The sequence below is a fragment of the Centroberyx gerrardi genome, chromosome 23 (assembly GCF_048128805.1).
Source record: "Centroberyx gerrardi isolate f3 chromosome 23, fCenGer3.hap1.cur.20231027, whole genome shotgun sequence".
NCBI lineage: Eukaryota > Metazoa > Chordata > Actinopteri > Beryciformes > Berycidae > Centroberyx > Centroberyx gerrardi.
Window position 1 is genome coordinate 19317918 of NC_136019.1, and position 22250 is coordinate 19340167.

Consider the following 22250-nt stretch of genomic DNA (forward strand, 5'->3'; position numbering starts at 1 on the left):
GTGTGGGTTAGGTCCGCTCCTGCCAAATAAACGCTCCCTTTGGCTTCTGCCCACAGTGGTTTATGGCAGACTGTGTCCTTGCCCTGTCTACTTCATCCCCAAAAGAAAAATCATTTTCCAACTGAGCAGAACTTGGGCCTCGAAGATCAGCGCAACATGGGGACAGAATTGGGCCGTTGAATGAAAAACCACAGAAATGTTAACATTCGATTGAATGATGAATGCCTCAATCTCTCCGGGGCCGATGGAGTGAAAGAGAAGCACTTATGTTTTTCTCTCTCTCTCCTTTACATGTGCAGGACGCAGGATGTAATTTGATGTGTAACACACAGAGAAAGCTATAATCTGACCTATTATACGCAGGGCTCACTTGTAACCAAGAGTCCAGATGTGGTTTGTGTCAGATCACAAGGATGCAAGCGGTTCAAGCATTACATCCTTATGTAGAGTTCCTTTTCTAACCCAGCCCAGTGACACCGTACATGCCATGGCAGCCTTTGCGTAAGTGGATTGCCTCAGTGAAATGCAAACACTGTCTGACCTTTAGACAACCTAGTGATGTGCTCTGTTTATGGTGTCAGGTTGTCCTGCGGTACCTCATGACTCCAACCCTTGTGAAGTCAGAGTTACCCATGTGTTTCCTCTCACTTGCCTTGACATTGTGTCATTTTGAGTCAAGACTTTCTCACAATACAGACTGGTGTTCAACCAGATCAGCCATTGGTTCTCCCAGGTGGCTCCTTACCTTTCCCATTATTCTTTAAGTCCAACATTTCATTTGTCCATCTCCTTCATAGTACCGCTCAAAGATAACAGCAAACTTGTAAAATTCTGACCATTCTAATCATGATTTGTCGTCAAAACCTATGCTTAAAGCTTGCACTAGCAGCTTAAAGCTCAAAGGGGAAAGAACCATAGATTGGCTTGGGTAGTAAGTGTGCAACATGGTAGGTCTAATCCTCATGTCAAGTTTGTTACTTTGCCTTTCTGCCTGGTGAGAGTGTCGAGCTTTGCACCGGTATCTCATTAGGCGAGGGACAGCTGTGCATGGGCGGACAGTCTGTTTCCAGAGACACCATCTGAGTCACAGTAGGCCAGCGACCGATCAGGGAACACTTGCTACATGTTGCATGACTCAGCAAGCCTCACACAGAGGCTCGGTAGCAAATTCAAATATGGATGCCATTTAATTCCTCATCAGCATACAGGTTTTTCATACAGTTAGAGATGTAGAAAAAAAGGTTGTATGCTGTCATGGTATCTGTTAGAGCTGTTACTGAGGTTGTTATCAAGCTTGGCAAGTGGCTGCTGCTTGGGGAAATGCCCTCTGTTCCGGTTTGCTGGACTCCATAAACATCTTTGGAAGCCAAGCTCCACCAGGGTTGGAACTCCTGAGTTTGGGTTGCTTTGAGCCAAGTGCCTCGAGACTCCGCTGAGTGGCTTTGATGGCAGTCTGTGTTGTGGAAATTGGTTTAGAGCACTCAAAGCTGATTCTGTATGTTCCCAGCTGTGGGGCTCTGCTTTGACCAACCCTTGGTTGTGTGTAGAAAAACCTCTCTTAAGACACAGTGTGGTCTTTAAAGACCAGCCCCGCCTCAAAGGAAGTCCTGTGAAAGTTGCTTAGGGTTGCTTTCTGAATGCTAACAGGAACTGGATGCTCATGGCTGTGTGGCCTTGCTCTGACACAAGAGGGCAATGTGGAAGCCTTCAGTGGTACTTTATGCTAGAGGGTAGGTTTTAAAAGGCTAAACGTTCTCACTGGATGAAAACATATTTGTGGAAATATTTGGGCCTGCGGCCAACTATCTTATCAAGACAGCTGAGGAGCACGGCCTTCATCATATCTGACAAAGGAATTCATCAGACATTCACCTCCTGAACTAGTCTGTTGTCCTTCACTTTTCCCAGAGACCACCCAGACTTTAAGATTTTTATGCACTAGTGCTCTCACACTAGTTCCATAAGTCAACTATCATTGAAACAGAGTAGACACTGTATAGTGTAAAAGTCCAAAATTTGTGATTTTCTACAAAAAAGCAGTGTAAAACATGAGTCACAATATACTGTATAATCATCAAAGAGAATATATAGATATAGGCTGTGCTCACTTTCTGATAGAGCCATTCTTTCTCCCACATTGAGATCATCACAGGTTTCCATCTTGCACAGAGTTAGCAGTGTGACTCTCTAGGAGCAGCCACCTTCAACACAGCCGGCTGCTGGCAGCTGCCTCTGGGCAGGGCCCCTTGGCCAATCAGCTCCCCTCAGCCTGAAGGCAGGCCTAGGTTTTTCACTTGCTCCAATACCTAGAACTGCAAGCCAGCCTGTCAATCACACCTCCAGGCCCTACTGTGCTGCCTGACCCACTGGCACCCTTGCCATGGCAACACAAATCCCAGCAGACTTTGCTGTCAAGAACAGGAGTTCTCAGAAATATGAAAGACAAGAGTCTCTGATCCAGTGTACACGCATGGGGTTTGTACCCCGGACCAAGATGTCTTGGTGGTATGAATAATAGATTTCTGCAGTTTCTGTGAAATTCCTATTGAATCTGATCAATCACCCCCCACCCCAAAAAACAAACCTGTGCTCACCTTGAATTGAGGATTTTTTAATCAAAACACCCCAAGAAAAAAATGTTCTGTGTTAAAACTAAACACATAATTTGGCTTGCAGCAGGGAGGCTGGGAGAAGTACTCTGAGGGAAGCACTCTGTGAGCGTTTCTCTAGAATTAAAGTGGCAAACAAGACAGTTATTTGTTCAGGGTAATAGTTTCTCCAAGCACCCTCAAACAATACTCAGCATAAAAATCAGCAGTAGTGGAGGCAGACTTCCCCAAAGGTCCCCTTCAGTTGAAATATAAACGTAGAGGAGAAATTACTTTAAATCTAGACCAAACATTGCCTGTATTTATGCGGTTCTGTTGATTGACCAATGGTGCTATGAAATATGGGTATTGATTAAATATGTCCCCTGAAGTTTTTTTGTCTGATCCCATGAGCATTTGTTCCCATACCTCTTCCTTTGGAAATTCATGCCCAAATATGGTGAAAAAGAAATAGATTTTATAAAACATGAATTTCCCCTTTATTTAACCTTTTAGACCCCAACAGAATTCAATAACATTGCCAGCTCACTGAGATTTTGCCCAAAGTTTTTTATTTTCTCATAAATTTTATTCCAATGTCAATATCTAAAAATATATTATATAATTTATAATAAAAATATTATTTTGAAAGACCACCATGCGAGAGACACAACTGGATAACTTAACACAGAAAAATTGTTTTGCCCATCATGATAATAAAAGCCCTCTATCAGGAATTGCTTGTTTATAGTTTTCATTTGACCTATTTTCAATATAGAATTACTATGTTACTATGTTACACTTGAGTGATAGCTGTATTGCTAGCCGTCGTTGAAATTAATTCAAGTTGATATTGGTACATTTTTAGTGCATTTAGAACCTGTCTAACTAGCTGCCATTATGCTAGCTAGTTACTAAAGGTTGTCTTTTTTGTTCAGTGTTTCAGTTGAAGAACTTATTTCAGCCTTACAACAGTAAGATAAAAGTCAGGATTTGCTAGTGTAAAGCTCATATTTTACTGTTTCTTTGTTGTCACCAAGTTACATAACAGGATTGGTAGGTTTTCTGCAATGTCCAGTAACAGACATTTGACTGAGGTTTTATGTGCTACATCAGTAATCATCCACCACATGAAGAAAAGAAGAAGAAATGGTAGATATGTGGTTTTAGGCTTATTGAAAACTAGAAGAAATGGCTGAAATGTTGCCAGAGCTAGCATAATTGTGTTCTGTAATGGCCCTTATGATGTCATAATTTAGGTACGAGTGTCATGAAATCTTAAGTTAGCTTTTGGATACTCACCCTCTTGCAAAAGCATTATGAAGGAGTAAGTGCTCAGGACATCCACTGAAAACCTTTTCCCGCACATTTCACTTGCTAACCAACTGTTTTGTATTACCATTACAACATCTAACTCACCCTCAATCCCCTCCATTCTCTTCTGCAGGTCATCCTGATCCTGACCAAGTACTACCACGCCGACTCCACCAAGGTGCTGGAGAGCTCCCTGTGGAGGTAGGGCCAACCGTTTACATGGAGTTTGTTCTTGTTGGATGTCTTTATATGTTATGTCTGGCCGCAGACCCATGCGGGCCTTTCATCGGCGAGCAGCTTCCCTACAACAGTGAGGTCAATGTGGGTCTCCTCTGTCTCTCCGCTGTGCTTCTTCAAGGAGACAAGAGTGATACCGAGCGCTAGGACGGACAAAACATCAGCAGGCAGCCGCGAGGAAGGGGTGGACAGGAGAATGGCGCTGCGAGGCCAGAGTGGGCATCTGTTTGGGCAGATAGCATATCAGCGTGGCACAGGGCAGGACGGCGGGCACCGGCAGTGCCAGGGAAAGGGGTCAAGTCTGGCTGGCAGAGCTTCCTCTATTTAGCAGAGCTGCTGCACGCCAAAAACACTTCACACTTCTGTTGTGTTCGAGGGCTGCAGCAGAAAAGCAAGGCATTCGTTCCCGGCTACACCGCACAACAAGTGTATTTTTTGCATCGACATTGCCATGGAATGTGAATCCAACAATTTATCTTTATTCTACTTATGTAGAATGTATGAATATGATATTTGTGGGTAGCATCCGCCCTGCTGAAGTGTCCTTGAGCAAGACATTGAATCCCTATCAGCTCCATGGGTGCTGTTCAGTAGCTGACTGCCTCTGACCTTCCTATGGAGGGGGGAAGAGAAACAAGAATTTCCCTACAGGGATGGATAAAGTATCCGATTTCATTAGAAAAACTTGTGCGAAAATAGACAAGGTTGTGCTTATAACACTGGCTAAAATTAGCCACCGAGAAGGCATTCACACACGCACGCATTGAGCAAAACGTGTCTGATGGCGGTACTTAATTCATGCCATTCACCTCACTGAGGGCTCCATGACTTCAAAGCTTCAGCCTCTCATTAGCTTTGACTGCCTGTCTCCCTGGAGGACAGATATGAATAATGTACATATTTTCCTCCTTCCCCTGTTGATGTTTTAATTGTTGCAGTGTATGAATAATGCTCCAGATTCACCACTGGACAGGCCGCTTGAGAAAAAAAGAAATAACAGCAAATGGTAGAATTTAATCTGATCTCAAATTGGCATAGACAAAAGAACGTGGCCGGCTGCCGCGTGGCATCATTGTCCGGAGAGCGGAAATTAGCATGAAATTAGCATGTTTCTGAGAGGACCCAAATGGCTGAATGTGTGGGGGAGCGCCTCCGTTCCTGTAACTGTCAGCTTGGCATGGTATGTGGATAGCCACAATCCACTGGCCTATAGGCTTTGAAGTCCTGGGGTTCTGGGATCAAACGAGGAAGATGGGGGAAGATGAATGGGCTCGCCGTCTTGGTCTGTCAGGTGGCGTAGATCAAGATGCCAGGTGCCACACAGGGAGAAAGTTAGCAGCGGAGAGAGGGGAAAGTTTTTCGGGGCAGCCGAGTCAGTGAACTGAGCTGCTTTTTGATCAGCCGCGGTCTTCAGAGGCTTTTTCTTGCGGGCAGCCGTGTCGATAAGCAATGCAGCGCAATCTGTGTCTTCAGGGTTGACCACTTTAGTGTCAATCAGTCAAGCAGCGTGGCGGGGATTCAGTCTAGGGATAGACCGATATATCAGTTTGCCTATATCGTCCCGAACCGAAAAATGAGGTATGGGCCAGTCAATGTCGGTTCTCTGCAATGAGGGAGGTAGAGGAGAAATCATTCCAGTGTGATGTGAGAGGATTTTAATCAAAAGTCTGTAAAACCACCCTGCCTTAAGGAGCTGCTAACCCACCTAAAAAAAATTCTGGGTTTCGATGGAGAGATTTAGTGTCCCATGATGCTCAAAGTGGTAATCACCTGTCAATCAAACAGTGTGTCCAGTACTGTTCCTCCTACTGTCTTGTTCCTTGGAGTTTCTGTTGATGCAGTTTGAGTTTCTCTTTTCTTTGTCTGTTCAGCCATGGTGGCTATCGCTGCTCATGCTAACTACCCAGTTCTTCTTCTGTTTATTCCAAACAAACCGAAAACGTAAAAGGCATCACTACCATTACCAGACACCGGGTAAGGTTGAATCACTACTGTGCGATAGATAGAAGCAAACGGACATTTATTTATATGAAAATGTTGCTGATTATCACTGTAAAGATATTCGATTTTGGCACAAAATATCAGCAGCTTAGATCCAAAAATATCGCTATCGGCTTTCAAAAACCCACATCGGTCGAACCCTAAGTCAGTCGGTACAAAAGTTACTGTGTTCGTCCAAAGTTTCAACAAGAGTGAAATAGGAGAAAACTCTTGACTGCGCCATGCACTATCAAGTGTAAAGTTGGCAACTTCTACCATCTAAAATGTAACCATGGTCATGTTTTTTTTTTTGCTGTGTCTGTGTTTCCCACTGTGCTGCGGAGAGTTTTGTCTGTCCCCAAGCTTCGGCGTCAGCGCTGGGTCTTTTATTATTGCTGTCTGTGGCTCCAGGATCCCAGTCCTTCAGTCTGTTATGGCTGTCCCAAGGTCCTGTGCTATAACACGCTTGATAAAAAGCTGCAAACATCCCCCGCTTTCCTCATGAGAATGGCCCTCTTTGTGAAGGGGGGGGGGGGGGGGGGGGGGGGGGGGGGGGGCGGTTGAGTGGCAAGTCGTAGACCGAGGCGATGTCGGGCCTCCCAGGTAGTTTATGCCGAAAAAACAGTTTCACAGTTTGCCTTTTGAAGTATGAAATTGAAAATGATAGACATGTTATCCGGAGGAAGATCGTCCACATTTGTCCATATGAGGCCTGAGAGCTGCCTGGTGGCGAAGGGTTATCCTGATTTATACTGAGGCATTTATACACAGTATTCTCTCGCTGTCTGTCTGCCTTACTACCTTTCCTGGACACTCTTCTTTCTTTCTTTCTTTTCCAATCTCCCTTCTAACTTTTTCTGTCTTCCTGTTCTCTTTCTGCCTCTTTTTTGTTGTTTCTTTCTTTCTTTCTTTCTTTTCTAATCTCTCTCCTTCTAGCTTTTTCTGTCTTTCTGTTCTCTTTCTGCCTCTTTTTTGTTCTCTTTCTTTCTTTCATTCATTCTTTCTTTCTTTCTTTCTTTTCCAATCTCTCTCCTTCAAACTTTTTGTATTTCTGTTTTCTTTCTGCCTCTTTTTTGTTCTTTGTTTGTTTGTTTTTGTTTCTTTCTTTCTTTCTTTCTTTCTTTCTTTCTTTCTTTCTTTCTTTCTTTCTTTCTTTCTTTCTTTGTCCTCTGTCTCCTGTCACAGTGGAAGGTAATAGGAGACTCAGTGTGTTGAGGCTCTGGTCAATAATTGATGCTATAGCTGCAGTGTTGTTGTTGTGCTTTGGCTGTGGTGCATTAGACCAGTCAGAGGTCTGAACCCCTGAAGTGAGGAGATACGCCGGACACTTAACACTCCACTATCCTGCAGTGCGTGTGTGTGTGTGTGTGTGTGTGTGTGTGTGTGTGTGTGTGTGTGTGTGTGTGTGTGTGTGTGTTGTATATCCACAGACGTCTGTGCATGTGTGTGTGCTCAAACAAACCCCTATTGTGGAAGCACAGAGCATTATTTGAGTGTTTGTGAGTTTCCCAAACTTCCATTTACCTTTAAGAGTGTTTTGCACTGCAAAAACTATCCAACAATTAATTTAGTATTGAGTCTTAAATGTGCTTAAAAACTTACTTTTCTTTAAAACAAGTAAAACAAAATTTCCATGATGAGGTAATTAAACTTGTTTCCACTGCAGACTTTCTCTTTTCTTGATGAATCACCATTGTAAAAAAGTGGAATTATCTCACCAACATTAGCATAATATTTAAATTGTTTTAAGAAGATTTTAAGGCTGAATATGCGGCTAAATGGCTTGTTAAGATGGCTACTTTTTGCAGTGTGGGACATATGCTACATATCACATTTTTAGATATTATTTTTAGGCTGATACTCTGAGATTCTCAATCTTACAGTGAGTTTAGAGGTTCAGTGTGTTGCTCAAGGACAGGTGTCAAACCTGCGATCGAACTCGTTATGGGAATGTCTCTCTATCGACTGCTGCCTACAATACAGACACAATTAAGATACTATATTAGGCCAAGGCTGCGTCTGTGCAGACAGTATCTCCACAGAGGGGGAAAGGTGCGTGTCGAGTAGGCGAGGACTGGAGGATTTGCTGCTGCATTACCAGACACTGAGGATGACTGCAGAGTCTGTTGCTCCAAGTCGAGCCATGAAATACTCAGTAAACCTTTTTGATCCGCGAACTGAGAGGAAAAGATGTGTACTTCTCTCTTTTGGGCTTGCATTTTCAGTGCAAGTATTTATTATGGCTGGACGGTATATGGGGCCGATATTGGCCTTGGTCTTAAAAACCAGATATCAGTCAGTCAGTTTGATTGATTACATATTTATTGTACAATTGCCGGTTGTCTATGGGAAGACCTTAACCTGAACTGATTCTAATAAGACATTTTGATCAGATTACACACAAGTATGCAAGAAAACATATGATAATCCTGGGTTTCAATGAAGAGTTTTAGTGTCCCATGATGGTCCAAATGCTGTTTCAGAGGCTTTTCCACCCTGACAAGAATACAATTCTGGGGGAAACACGATACCTTGTAATTTCTGGGAATTTTTTGGAACAATATTTTGGAATTTTTTTGGCACTTTTGAATCCCTTGTTGTATGCCATCCCCTCTCTCTTCTATCCTTCCCGTTGATCTTTACTTTTAACTAAATTAAATATGAGATGAAATAAAGTAAAATATGTAAAAAAAACACTATTCAAAAAATTTATTTAACAATCAAATTTATATTCAACGATATTAAATATTGCCACAATAAATCGGTTATTGGCAGCTTCAGGCCAAAAAATATGGTATCGGCCTTCAAAAACCCATATCGGTCAAACCCAAGTATTTCTATCCTTTGTGTAAAGCTTTAGGCGAAAGACCGTGCACGCCTTTAAAAGTTATTTAACTCGGGGCCGCCCAAATGCGATCCATTTACTACCACAGTGTGCACACACTCACAAAAACAGGGCGTTGGTGTGAGTGTGTGTGTGTGTGTGTGTGTGTGTGTGTGTGTGTGTGTGGGGGGGTATTTATAATTCATGCGTTCTTCACACGTCTTTTTGAAGAGGCGAGGGGGGCTGGTAGCCTTCTCACCAGGCGGGGGGCTTCACTGCTCCATAATGGATGAGGAGATCCTCTGACAGGCCAAGGCTTATATTAACCCACACACACACACACACACACACACACACACACACAGCCACCGCCTCCTCCACAAACACACCCATTGAAGCCGAGTCTGTCACATGCTATTAAATATGTCAAAATGGCATGTTAACTGACAGAAAAATGACGGTCACCATAAGTGATATTCTGAGTGTGAATGTATTATTAGTCAGTGTAGAAATGCTTGAGCTCAAATGAAGGGCAGAAATCTTTTGATCAACTTTTAGGGGAAAACTTGAAGGGAAATTAAGTTCAACCAGAGTTTAGAGTAAAAGTCTTGGCGTGTGTGTGTGTGTGTGTGTTTGTGTGTGTGTAATTTAGAGTGTTTGTATATGTGTGTCAGGGCGTCTATTTGTGTGTATTTTAGTGTACTTTGTTTGTGTGTGTGTGTGTGTTTATGTGTATGTGAGTGTGTATAGGTGTGTGTATTACTTTGCACTTGTAAATTTGTGTGTATGTGTGTTTATGAGTGTGTATCTGCGCGTGCATTTGTAAGTGTGTGTGTGTTTTTATGTGTATGTGTGTGTATTGGTGTGTGTATTACTTTGCACTTGTAAATTTGTGTGTGTGTGTGTTTATGAGTGTGTATTTGTGCGTGCATGAGTGTGTATGCGGTGTGTGTGAGTGTGTATTTGTGTCTGCATTTGTATTTGGCATTTGTGTGTTTCTGTGTATGTGTGTATATGTATCTGTGCGTGTATTTGTGTGTGTGTGTGTGTGTGTGTGCGTGTGTGTGAATGTGTGCATTTGTGTGTATTTTTGTGTACTTTTGTATTGTGCATATTTGTGTGTATTTTTTGTGCATTTGTGCATGCATCAGCGCATATATTTGTCTGTTTTTTATGGGTGTGTTTGCAAGACTTCAAGTGAAAGAAAGAGAGAGAGAAAAAAGGCGGAGAGGGGAGGAGAGAGAGAATCAAAAGACCCTCCGGGGCTTCTTTAAGTTGAACAGTAGGGGGCATCACACTTCAGACGGACACATCAGTCTTCCACCCCTCTGACATCCACACCTCCTCCTCCTCTCTTTCCATCACTGTCTCCGTCTTCTCCCTCTCCTCCTATTCTTCCCATTGTCTGGGACTCTGTCAGGATCCATGTTTTCTCCATCCGTCACATCCCTGCACTTCAAAGCTACACTCAAGTAGCACAAACACAATATTTTGTAAGATGATAGGCGATGAGAGAGGAAGATAAGACGGAGCTTTAATGATTCCTGTGGGGGAAATTGGGTCACGGCAGCAGCAAAACAGTAATAGGATACAGCCAAGGAAAATAGAATACAAATAACAAAAGAGGAAATGGGGGTTATTTCGAGGGTTAATGCACTCTAACAGTGAGATTATGTTGTTTTACAGCATGCTATGTTCAAAAATCGGTCTACATATTAAAGGTGCTACATGTAGCATTTTGATATCAACAGATCATTACCACATTCATTTCAAAAGATTAGTATTGTATACCCAAATAAAGCCTGACATCTAATGGTAAAAAGTATACTACTCAAATGCCCATCTGCTACTGGCTGATCTTTGGTGCCAGATGATGTCACCTGTTGTACTGTATAGAAGGTGACATCATCTGGCACCAAAGATCAGCCAATAGTAGATGGAAATTTCAGTAGCATGCTGTTTACCATTAGATATCAGGCTTTACACAGATGTGTGTTTGGGGTTTAGTAACTGTTTAAGTTCTTTCATAGGATTCCTGAAAGTGTATAATAGATTGCTCCAATATTCCCAAACATGAGGCCGATTTTGTGAATAGAGAATCTTTTCACAGCCTGTGTGGCTCTACAGCACTGTATCAATGGAAAGTATCTCTGCCGTGCCTTAATGACAAGCACTGATAAGCCTATTTACTTAGGCATTCACACTATCTGCAATTTTCCTCCAGCAATCCTCTCTAGCCTTGGCAGCAGCAACACTGTTATTTTTTGCTGTTACAATGCTTTTGTACTGCTCATATTTATTCATTATAACAGTTTGTTCTTCTTGGGAGAAGAACATAAATGTTAGTAATCCCAAATTTCTTTCCCACACTTCTCCACCAAGTCTGCTAAAAATATTGAAATAGTCGGCAGCATATTATTATATAACCCCACAATTACTACTGCTTCTATTGTTTTATTATTTTCTACAATTATGTATTGCTTATTTTTATATTCTAGTTGTGTGCTTATGATGTATTTCCTTTTCCCTGCTGAATCCTATTACTTTTGCCGCTTCAATGATCTATCAGTAGTTTCATCTTATCTCATATTAAATATGCTGCTCTGGATCTGTCCATGTAGCATGTGATTTGTTACAAACCCCGCCTCTTTCATGTGAACACGCTCATAGTTGAATTCAAAGTAGTATGAAAGTATATGAATTAGGTATATGAACAGGTGTGTAAATTGTGCAAAATAAGCAGCAACACAAAATGAGACAAAGAAATTAGAGAGCAGAGTAAGAGAAAGAACGAGAGAGAAAACTAATAGTAACAGTAATAGGTACAGTGTAACTTGTATATTTATTTTAGTTGGATATTGTGGAGAAGCCGTTGCTTTGAGGCTTATTGGCTGCAGAGCAGGGCCACTGCTATAGCTCACTTCCATCTGTGATGCCTCCTTGATCAATTAATTCATTACACACACACACACACACACACAGTCACCCGGCATTACAAACGTGTTGATGATTAGCCCTCCCTGGGGTCCAGATCATATTTCCCAAAACTAAACCAGAAGAGAGAGAGAGCCGTAAAGAGGAAACAGACGGTTTAGGACCTAATCAAGACAGCGTGTTCCCTTTCCCTCGCCTTTCCCTTTTCTACTCTCACTTCCACTCTTTTATTGCTCCCTTGTTTTGCTCCCTTCACTCCTCTCCCCTCATAGATATGGATATCCCAATCTATCTTCCCCCTCTCTCTCTCTCTCTCTCTCTCTCTCTCAGTCCAGATGGTCTGGGTGCTGTAAATAGTTAATCGAGGCGAGAGCATCGTCTTCCCTGCATCCCATCTCGTTTTCCTATACCTCCCCCCCTTCTCGTCACTTCGCTCTTCCATGCATATTTCACGGCCTGGGGAGAGAGACATCGAGAGAGAGAGAGAGAGAGAGAGAGAGAGAGAGGGAGAGAGAGAGAGAGCGAGAGAGAGAGAGAACTCTGCTTGTTACCTAGGCAGGCAGGCAGGCAGACAGGCAATGAGTCTGCAATCTTAACAAAAAGAGTTCTATATAGTACCAGAAAACGGTTCTTCAGGCTTGTATCATTGCAGAACTCTTTTTGGGTTTCTTTTAGAAAGATTCTCCATTGCACCATGCTCAAATGGTTCTTCATGGGACCTTTAAGACGCTGTAAAGAACCCTTGAAGAATGGACAAATCTCTCCAAATCAGCAGTATTAACGGAACTTTGTCCTTTGAGTCGTTACGGTTCCATATAGAAACCTCTAACCAACCAAAACAACCCTTGAGGAAGCCAACTTTTTGCGGTTGGACCAGCCAAGGTTGACTGAAAAAAAGGTAGAGGCAGAATGAAGAAATCGATGGCCTGCTTCAGCGCTGGATAATTCAGTGTGTTGGGGCAGCGCGTACGCTCAGCCGTATCTCCGTCTCCCCAGGCGAGCCTACAATCGCTAATGATGAGAGGAGTAGCGGGGGAAGAGGAGGTGCAGCCAGCTGTACACCTGTTGCAGATGAAGAGCTGGTTTTCATCTGTGTGTCAGCTTGTTCAGCTTGTTTATCTGATTCCGGGGTTGATCTCTATTTCATATTCTCGTTGCATCATGTCCGTATACCAAAAGGCAAACTGAGGTGCTTTTTCGGAATCGAAGCACCGGATGTTCTTCCTAGCTGCTTTTGTTTTTAATCCAGGGAAAGTTGACGGAGTTCCGCGATCAAGCAACATCCTAGGTCATATTCATACAGTTTGACACATTCACACGGGGAGCTGCCCAGTACAACCACAGCCTTCTACTGGTGGCTACTGAGCAGCTCCACTGGAGCAAGTTGGGGCTTCAGTGCCTTGCTCATGGGCACCTTGGCAGAAGTTGTTGTCATGCTCCTTCTTTGTGAAAGGAGACTTGTTACTCAACCGCATTCCCAACCCTAATTTTCCCAGCCAGTCAAAGGATTCAAACCAGTGACCGTCCAGCAGCAAGCCTTCTTCTCTAACCTCAAGTCTACCACTGCTTCACTTGTGAGCTAAGGCCAGGACTGCATTTAATGATACATATGTGTTGCTGCTGAGTCCCATACAAGGATGTCGTGACTCAAACATATTGAGATGAAATCAGTTTGATGCGGTTATTGGTTGTAGTATTACAACAGAAAACTTTCACTGCAGCTCTGATTCACTGACATCATGTTTCAATCATGAGAAGTTCACAGAGAGCTAGTAAAATAACAGAATTGTTTTACCTTACGCGTGCATTATGAAGGCATAAGTAGAATAAATCCAATGCATGTGACACCATCATCGCAACACAATGCCTCTGCAACAGAATGATGCAGCAGTAACGGATTCCCTCAACTGAAATGAATGGATTTTGGATTATTACCCATTAAGTGTGATCTCAGACTAACAGTCCTACCAATCCCAATAATTTGCTGACCCCATGAGGAAATACAGTCATCGACTGTCGTATCTTAGCAACTGAACTAAGAAGTGTGTGACGGCTTCGAGCGTTGATATGATGTTTGGACGTAAGAAGAGTAGAAGGAAGGTAGAGCAAATTAGCACTGCGCCCACTCTTAGCTGCAGGGGCTCTGGAAAGTCACATGCCATGGTGATGATGGTGAGGATGATGAAGGTGACGATGGTAAGTGTCCAATCGGAGGTGTTAATGAGAGCAAGGGTGCCGCTGAAGAGAGGTACAGGTAAGATAGGAGAGAAAGCTGGAGAGAGGTTAAAGAGAAAGGGATTAGGAGGGAAGTGCAGTCGAGAATAGAGAATGTAGGAGAGGAGAGAGATTGAGGATAGGGAATGAAAGAAAGAGAAATAGCAATAGCAATAGCACTAACAGTCATGTCATCAATCTTTTCCTTCGGCGTGTCGTAATGTCCTGGTGTTTCTATGCTTCTTAATGTTCTTCTGAAGCCTTATGAAAAAACAAACAACAAAAAGTGTCAATCTTAACAAGTCATTAAGTCAGGTATTAAGTCTTATTTTTTCCTTAACACAAGTGAAAATAATAAAGCTAGCATAAAGAAAATGTAGCTTTTTTCCAATGCAGTTTCACATGTTTGGAGAATTTTCTTGAAACAAGTGACAGTGTGTTGAAGTTGTACAAACCATTCCACTGGTATCAAGATTACATCACTTGATTCAAGAACATTCTTGAAACAGGTTCATTTGCATTGGAAACAAGTACAATTATCTCTCCTTAACTGGCAGGTTTTGTCACTTTATTAAAGAAAAATACAATTTGAAGACTGATCACCAGACAAAATGACTTTGACAATGCATCTGAAATGAATTAGATGCTACTGCTGAATTCCTCCAGTGCTCACACTGCTACCCACTAATGAATACAGACACAGCCAGTCACCCACTGGTATGCGGTATTAGCCACCAAAATAGCAAGCAAAATAGGATCATACAAAATCATTTTACAGTTTGTGGGCCAATGACAATAACAATAAGGATGTGGGAAGTTTGCACATTATCCGATAACATAGTGTTCCTCCAATGGATTCCAATGTTAATCTGTTAGGGGAAACGGATTAGAGATGGAGGAGGATGGAGAGGTGGAGGAAACCCAACTTACTATCTGATTGGACCTGAAATGAACTGGAAAATTAGACAACTGTGCAAGCATGTGGTCATGTTGTATAGAACATATGACATGCAGCGTGTCTGTGTGTGTGTGTGTGTGTGTGTGTGTGTGTACCTCTACAGTACTGTTAATGTACTATAGGTGTATATGCACATATTTAGGCATGTTTCTGGCATGTGCGGGCATGTATGTATATGTGTGTGTGTGTGTGTGTGTGCATGTGTGCGTGTGTGTGTGTGTGCGTGTGCATGCATGCGTGCGTGAGCACAGATCATTTTCACACCGGGCCCATGTGCCTGGCCATCTGGAAGACGTTTCCCATTTCCTCAAACATTCTTCCTGCAACGAGGAACACAGATCCAAAACTACACACAGCTGGGTTTGGAGAGAGAGAGAGAGGTAGAGCACGATAGAGAGGGAGAGAGAGAGAGAAAGAGAAAGAGAGAGAGAGCGAGAGAGCTATCCTTCAGGATTTGCTTCTGACTAAACTGTGAAAGTACCCACAGGAAACAATACTTGGCAGAGATTTGATAGCTGGAGACTCTCCCTCTATCTCGCTGTCCCTCTCTCTCTCCTTCACACACACACACATACACACACACTCTCTCTCTCTCTCTCTCCCTCCGCTGCCTCCCCCTCTTACCTTCATCCCAATTTCACAGCCCTCGTAAAAAAACGACTTTCCGAAAGGACGCTGCAACTTCTGGACCACACACTGCAGAGCGCTGCGCAGTGCTGACACAACAGGAATGATTGCACAGCTTATGGGATTTGTAGTTTTGTTGCGGGGGCTCACAGCTCCTCCAGATAAATCTAGTGAGATGGATGGATAGGTTTGTATTGGCATGCCGTCGACTTACAAGTGCAATTCGTTCGCTGCGAGCCATCAACCCACAGCAATCAATATGAAACAGTTGCTGTTGAGCAAGAATATAGAGAAGTGAGGGAATAATACTGTGTTGACTGGAAAGACCAGTTGGATTTGGGGAAGACACACTTGACGACCAGTTGGATTTGGGGAACACACACTTGACGACCAGTTGGATTTAGGGAACACACACTTGACGACCAGTTGGATTTAGGGAACACACACTTGACGACCAGTTGGATTTAGGGAACACACACTTGACGACCAGTTGGATTTAGGGAACACACACTTGACGACCAGTTGGATTTAGGGAACACACACTTGACGACCAGTTGGATTTAGGGAACACACACTTGACGACCAGTTGGATTTGGCAATTCTTGCACTACTACAAAACACAACGAAGACAAACATGGAGGTGGAGCATTTTTCTTTCCACGCATTTTTTTCTTCTCTGGAGCTCAACTCTCATTGGCTAATTGCCAGTCTTCATTCAGATTTGAGTGGTTGACCAACTCGCACTACAGGAGGTCGTCAAGACTTTCGTTTTGAGTTGTAAAAATCAAACATGCTTGAAATAATGGGACACCGACTGGACGGGAGGCAAGAGATTAAAGTCCTGAACCCTCACACACTGCAAGATCATCTGAAAATCAGTCATGATGCCAAATTGTGGCTATAATCGGCCTAAAAGTCGTGTAGTGTCTCCCCGGCATAAGGAGACTTGTGTTGTGGTCAGAGTTGCTGGAGGGCTTTGAAGAATGAGAGATGTTTTTAATCTAAGTAATTTAATCTAACCATGAAGCACACACACTTACACACTTACTTACACACACTCACACACACACACACACGCACACACACACACACACACACACACACACACAACCAGAATAACAAACCGAACCACTGTCTATGCATTCACCAACCAAAACACATAGCCTACAGAGTTCTCGGATAGAGAAGACCGAAATGGAGGATGTGGCAAAAGATAAAAAAGAAAAGGGAATGGAAAAAAATAAATAAAAATGGAGTAGCGGAGGGCGGACAGAGAATAGATGGGCCAAATAACAGACTAATGAAAAGAATAGAGTGAAAAGTGGGAGAAAGGACTGATGAGACTGCAAGCGAGAAGAATAATGGGCTTTCATTAGCGCGCATTAATTGATGTTTTAACCTCTCGCCAGCCATTTTAATGCCATTCTGTGGCACTGCGGAGACAGACGGGGAGGGAAGAAGAGAGAGAAAGAGAGAGATGGAGGATGGAGGTAAAAGGGGGGCAACTGGGGTATGGAGGATGTTAAAATGTTAATTGCACTTTAATAGAACAACATGTCATATTCTCGCTGATAAGAAGGGGAGAAAATTGCATGGTCAGCATAGCGCAGTTGTGTCCAATTGTACGTGTGGTTCATTCAGTGTGCAGCGTGCTTCATTTTCTACCTTTTGTCTTCTTTCTGACTATTCTGTCTCTCCGATGTTTTATCCCGCCCACTTAAATGATCCCCAGCGAAAATTGTTTCCCTCAACTAAATAGGAAATGTGGGGATTGCGGCTAAAGAAAAGCACATGGCGTGGATAGTTTGTATCAAAGTGAAGCCAAACTTTCCTGGCTTCATCAGTGAGTAAAGCCTGTTTGCACAATCAACCGCTGTGTAGGGAGAAGTTAGTTTGGGACTGCGCACACACACACACACACACACACACACACACACACACACACACACACAGACATACACACACACACATACACACACACACACACACATACACACACACACACACACACACACACACACACACGCACACAAATTAGGCCAGAGCCAGTGCTTTCTCCTCTGTGTTTGGATGTAGGAAGAGGAAAATGGAACTAATCCTCTGGTTGGTACCTGCCGCACGTTCGCTCTTTCCCTCACACTGTGTTAGCAAGTTGTGAGGGTGTGTGTGTGTGTGTGTGTGTGGGAGGGTGGGGGGTTGTTTGCAGTCAACATGCGTACCCAGGAGGGAAGGTGTTGGTGATGCATACCTACTTCTATATCAACTATTCTGGATAGAAAACACGAACACACACACACACACACACACACACACACACACATGCACACATATAGCTGACCAGCACCACTTTCGTCATTTTCCCTCGCCAAGCAGTGGACTGCTTCAACGATCAAAGGAAAGGTGTGTGTGTATATATGTGTGTGTGTGTGTGTGTGTGTGTGTGTATGTGTGTGAGAGAGATAGTGACTGGCAGTTTGTTTGATTCTAATAAAATCAGCCTGTCTGTTTGAACAGGCTTTGATCGTATACCTGACGCTCAAGCTGGACTGCTTTAGCCGGCCAACCGAACCTCATGTCCTCAGCAGTGACATCATTAAGCAGCTTTCACTGCTGTAGCCTCCGCAGGGTGACGCTGCCTTCAAGTGCTGTGGGAAATATCGAACTATCTTGAGCGCACAAGAGCGATGATTCACCAAAGTGGGAAATACGACCTGACTGATGTGACGTTTAGAGGAAGGTTAGGATGGGTTGAGAGGATTCTGTTGCTGCAGCAACAACTAGCATTGTGCTGTTGAATTTCTCAAACAAAACAACAGCACCCAATGCCTACTTTTGTTACAGGGTCCACTTTGTTATTTTTCTGACCAAAAGCAAGTGAATCCACCACGTGTTTATTTGGATTTAGGACTTCGGAAGTCGGAGCTCAGAAGTAGGAGCTTCTGAGGACCACTTGAAGGCAGCGTACGCATCCAACATTTTTGGCAGGGGCTTTTGATAGAGAGAGAGTTTGGAAGTGAACTGAGGGTGTCACACACACACACACACACACACACGCAAATCAATACACACACATACATCCCAGCCATTTTTGTTGAACTAAGAGAGAGAGAGAGAGAGAGAGAGAGAAAGAGAGAGAGATGGATAGGAAGTGAGGTGGGGGTGTCACTTCTGCATCAACTACACACACACACACAAACACACACACACACACACACACACACACATACACACACACACACACACACACCAACCTACCAGCCTGCCAACTCTTGTTTCTGAATAGACTTGGCAATCTCCATCGCTCCATCATCAGTAACACTTTAGTGGTCACAGAGAGCTCTTCATAAAGTCTTATTGCGGCTTTATTTATGAGCTCGCCGCTCTTTTTTTACACACATCAGAACAATGAGCCTTTCAATAACACGCCATGGATAATTACAATAAAACAATGGCCATTATCGCGTTAACGACATCGTTAAGCTACGCGCACTGGGACCCTCGTATGAGATTATGAGGGGGAAGTCGGGGGGCCTGACGGAGCCACGGAGGAGTTTTCTGTTTCGTTTATGAGTTTGGGGTTTTTATTTTCTGTTTGCGAAGAGGAGAAAAAAGAGAAGAGCTATCACTTTTACTGACACTTTCAACAACATTAATGAGGTGAAATGGGGTGAAGGGAGGATGTCTAGGGGGATTTCTGAAGAGATGGCAGGATTTCTGGCAAAATGGGAGGATTTCTGAGAAGGACACGAGAGTTAAGAAGAGAATTTATGGGGTGGGGGAGTAAAGAGGGAGGGAGTTGTTGGAGATTGATAGAGCCAATGGGAAATAGACTGCGGAACGAACCCAAAAATATAGAAGGGCGCTTGAGGACGATCCAGAGTGGAGCCACTAATAGGCTTTGACGTGGCTTTTGGGTGTTTTCTCACATAGTTGGATTAGCATTTCGAACCTTGGCCCGGCTTCCCCCCTTCGTTGGGTTTGTTTAGGTTTTGCTTGACGTGAGAATGTGATCCGACTGTGATCCCACCCAACTGCAGGAAGCAATGTGCATCATGGGTTAAACAAGCTGGGAATTACGTGTTCAGGAGGAGTTTTACCCCGGAAGAAAGTCCTCTCCTGCACCAGATTTCCGACCAGTGAAGGAAATAACTGCTCCCACATATTATGGTCCGCTTGTAATTTTGTGGAAGCTAACCAAACCAAGCAATGAGGCATCTCTTCCCCTGATTCTGACCAAAGCAAATGGACTATAGGTTTGAAAACACCCCTTTAGAATTTGGACTATGCAGGTTCTTCAGCAGAAGCCAGGTCAGTCCCCTGAGTCCTTGGAACAGTAACTGCTGTTTCTGTTCCAGCTGACAGTTAACATGCCGGGCATCTCACCATGACAATGCTCTGGGAGGAGAGCATCATTACATAATTCCAGCCAGGAGTTCTTGGTGCCAGAGAGATGGCATTTGGCAAGTGGCATCGGCGAAACCCGACAGAACTCTCGTCCATCGATGGTTTCCGATCCAGAGAGCTTTTGGGACGGGAGACAGCAGTGGGGAGGAGGGCCAGGGAAGGAGATTTGATCCATGAACCGGTTTGGAGGGGAGGACGGCCATGTGTCCCGTATGGGAAGAGAGCCAAGCGCTGATGGAGGACGGGTCCAGGGGTCGAGGGCGGAGGAGGGGCCATGGGCCGAGGCTGAGGGCCCCTCGTCCAGTATCACATGGAGCTACTGGCCCTTCTGTGAGCTCCCCAGCTGGCTGCATTACTAACGGATAGGAGGCCAACTGCACATCTGCCAATGGAGGGAGTGAAAGAGAGAGCGATCAGGGGAGAGAGGAATGCTGGGTGGTACGAGTAGAATCGGGCCCATATGAGGTTTTTGAAGGCTGATATGATTCTGAAATGTTTGGATTTAAGCTAATAGCTAATAGCCAATATTTTATTTTGATATCTTTAAATTTGACATGTGTTTACAGCGTTTCCTCCAGAATTTGAGAACTTGTCAGGGTGGAAAAGCCTCTGAAACAGCATTTAGACCATCATGGGACACTAAAACTCTCCATTGAAACCCTGGATAATAAGACATTTTCATGCATATTTGTGTGGAATGTGATCAAAATGTGGCATTAAAATCAATTCAGGTTAAGTTCTTCCCATAGACAACCAGTGTAGTATTGATCAATTCTACAGTAAATATGTAATCAATCAAACTGCATCATATCCATGATATCAGAGGTGGACTACACTGACTGGACCATATCCAATTTTATATATCGTTCCAATACATCGGCGAACCAATATATCTGTCACCAACTAGGAACCAGAGGTTCACATTTGGGATTTTTGGGGGGAAGAGGTAGATATGGATTGGACGCTGAATAATAGAGTGAGAGGCAGACAATCCACTGTCTTTGGCAACGAGAGAGAAGGAATTATTGAGTGAGAAAGTGGGGTGGGGGGGGGGGGGGGGGGGGAAGCTGACCGAGGTGTGAGTGTGAAGGAGAGACTGTGTGAGAGTAGAACAGCGCTGGCCTGGTGCATGAGGGGCTTTGATAGAGGCAGAGGGGGGGCAGCATGGCCAAAGACACCCCCCCCCCGCCCCCCACCCACACACCCCCCTCAGCCCCTGAGGCTGCACTTGTCACTCTCCTTGACACACACACACACACACCCACACACACACAAACACACACACACACACACACACCACCGCACGGTTGGATTTCACTACTGCCGGAGGTGAGAGAGTGAAAGGAATAACATCCACCCAGCCAAGCTCAGTCACCACTGGCTATCTCAATAAAACATGAAACACGCATATGGCCCTCATTCAAGATGGCCGCCTGGACCTTCCAGCCTGCCAGCAACTGCCTTTCCACCACCACCCCACACACACACACACACACACACACACACACACACTGGTGGCTGTGAGGTCTGGGCAGAAAGCCTGGAGAGGTGGCTGACCGGGCCAGGGGGCTGAAGCAAGCCAAACACTGACTACACACAGACTCCGTTTCCCAGGAGGCCTTGCGGCCGCCCACAATCGCCGCCTACCCCCCCTCCCCCCCGGTTGTGGAGGAAGCCCCCGGCTGTCGCCATCACCATGGCGACAGTCCGCAACGGCGACAACAACACCGACAGCGACAGCGGCGCCGTTCGGGCCGTCCCGCGTGTAATATGTTCATTTAAACGCCATCAGCTGTGTAAATACGGAGAGGGGAAATAAGAATTGAATCTGACAGGAGATTTAATTATATTTGACTGGTGGGCCATCGTCTTTTTTTTTTTTTTCTTTGCCCAGACAGTCTAAGCGACTTATGATTTTCCCCGCTTATGTTCGTTCACTTCAGCCCGACGTTTTCCCCCGGCCAAATTAAACCGCGGAACTCGGACTTGGAAAGCCCACCAGGGAGGGAGAAACAAGAAAGCGCTGTACCTTATACGAAATGACTAAGATGACTTAACAAGATTTTCAGAAGGGGGTTGGAGGGGGGGCTTTGGCCTTGTTTAATCTACCCGGAGCTTCTTAGCAGCTTTCATTGGCGGGGAAGGGGTAAGGAAGACTTTTTTTTTTAAT

The 22250-nt window shown here is 44.1% G+C and overlaps 1 protein-coding gene across 1 annotated transcript in view; it reads left to right on the top strand.

The window, feature by feature from the left end:
- sorcs2 (sortilin-related VPS10 domain containing receptor 2) overlaps window positions 1-22250 on the top strand; it is a 261561-nt gene that overhangs the window by 66383 nt on the left and 172928 nt on the right. The window contains exon 2 of the mRNA XM_078281836.1: window positions 4036-4103. Within this exon, the coding sequence (XP_078137962.1) occupies window positions 4036-4103 (68 nt within the window). The remainder of the gene's footprint in view (window positions 1-4035; window positions 4104-22250) is intronic.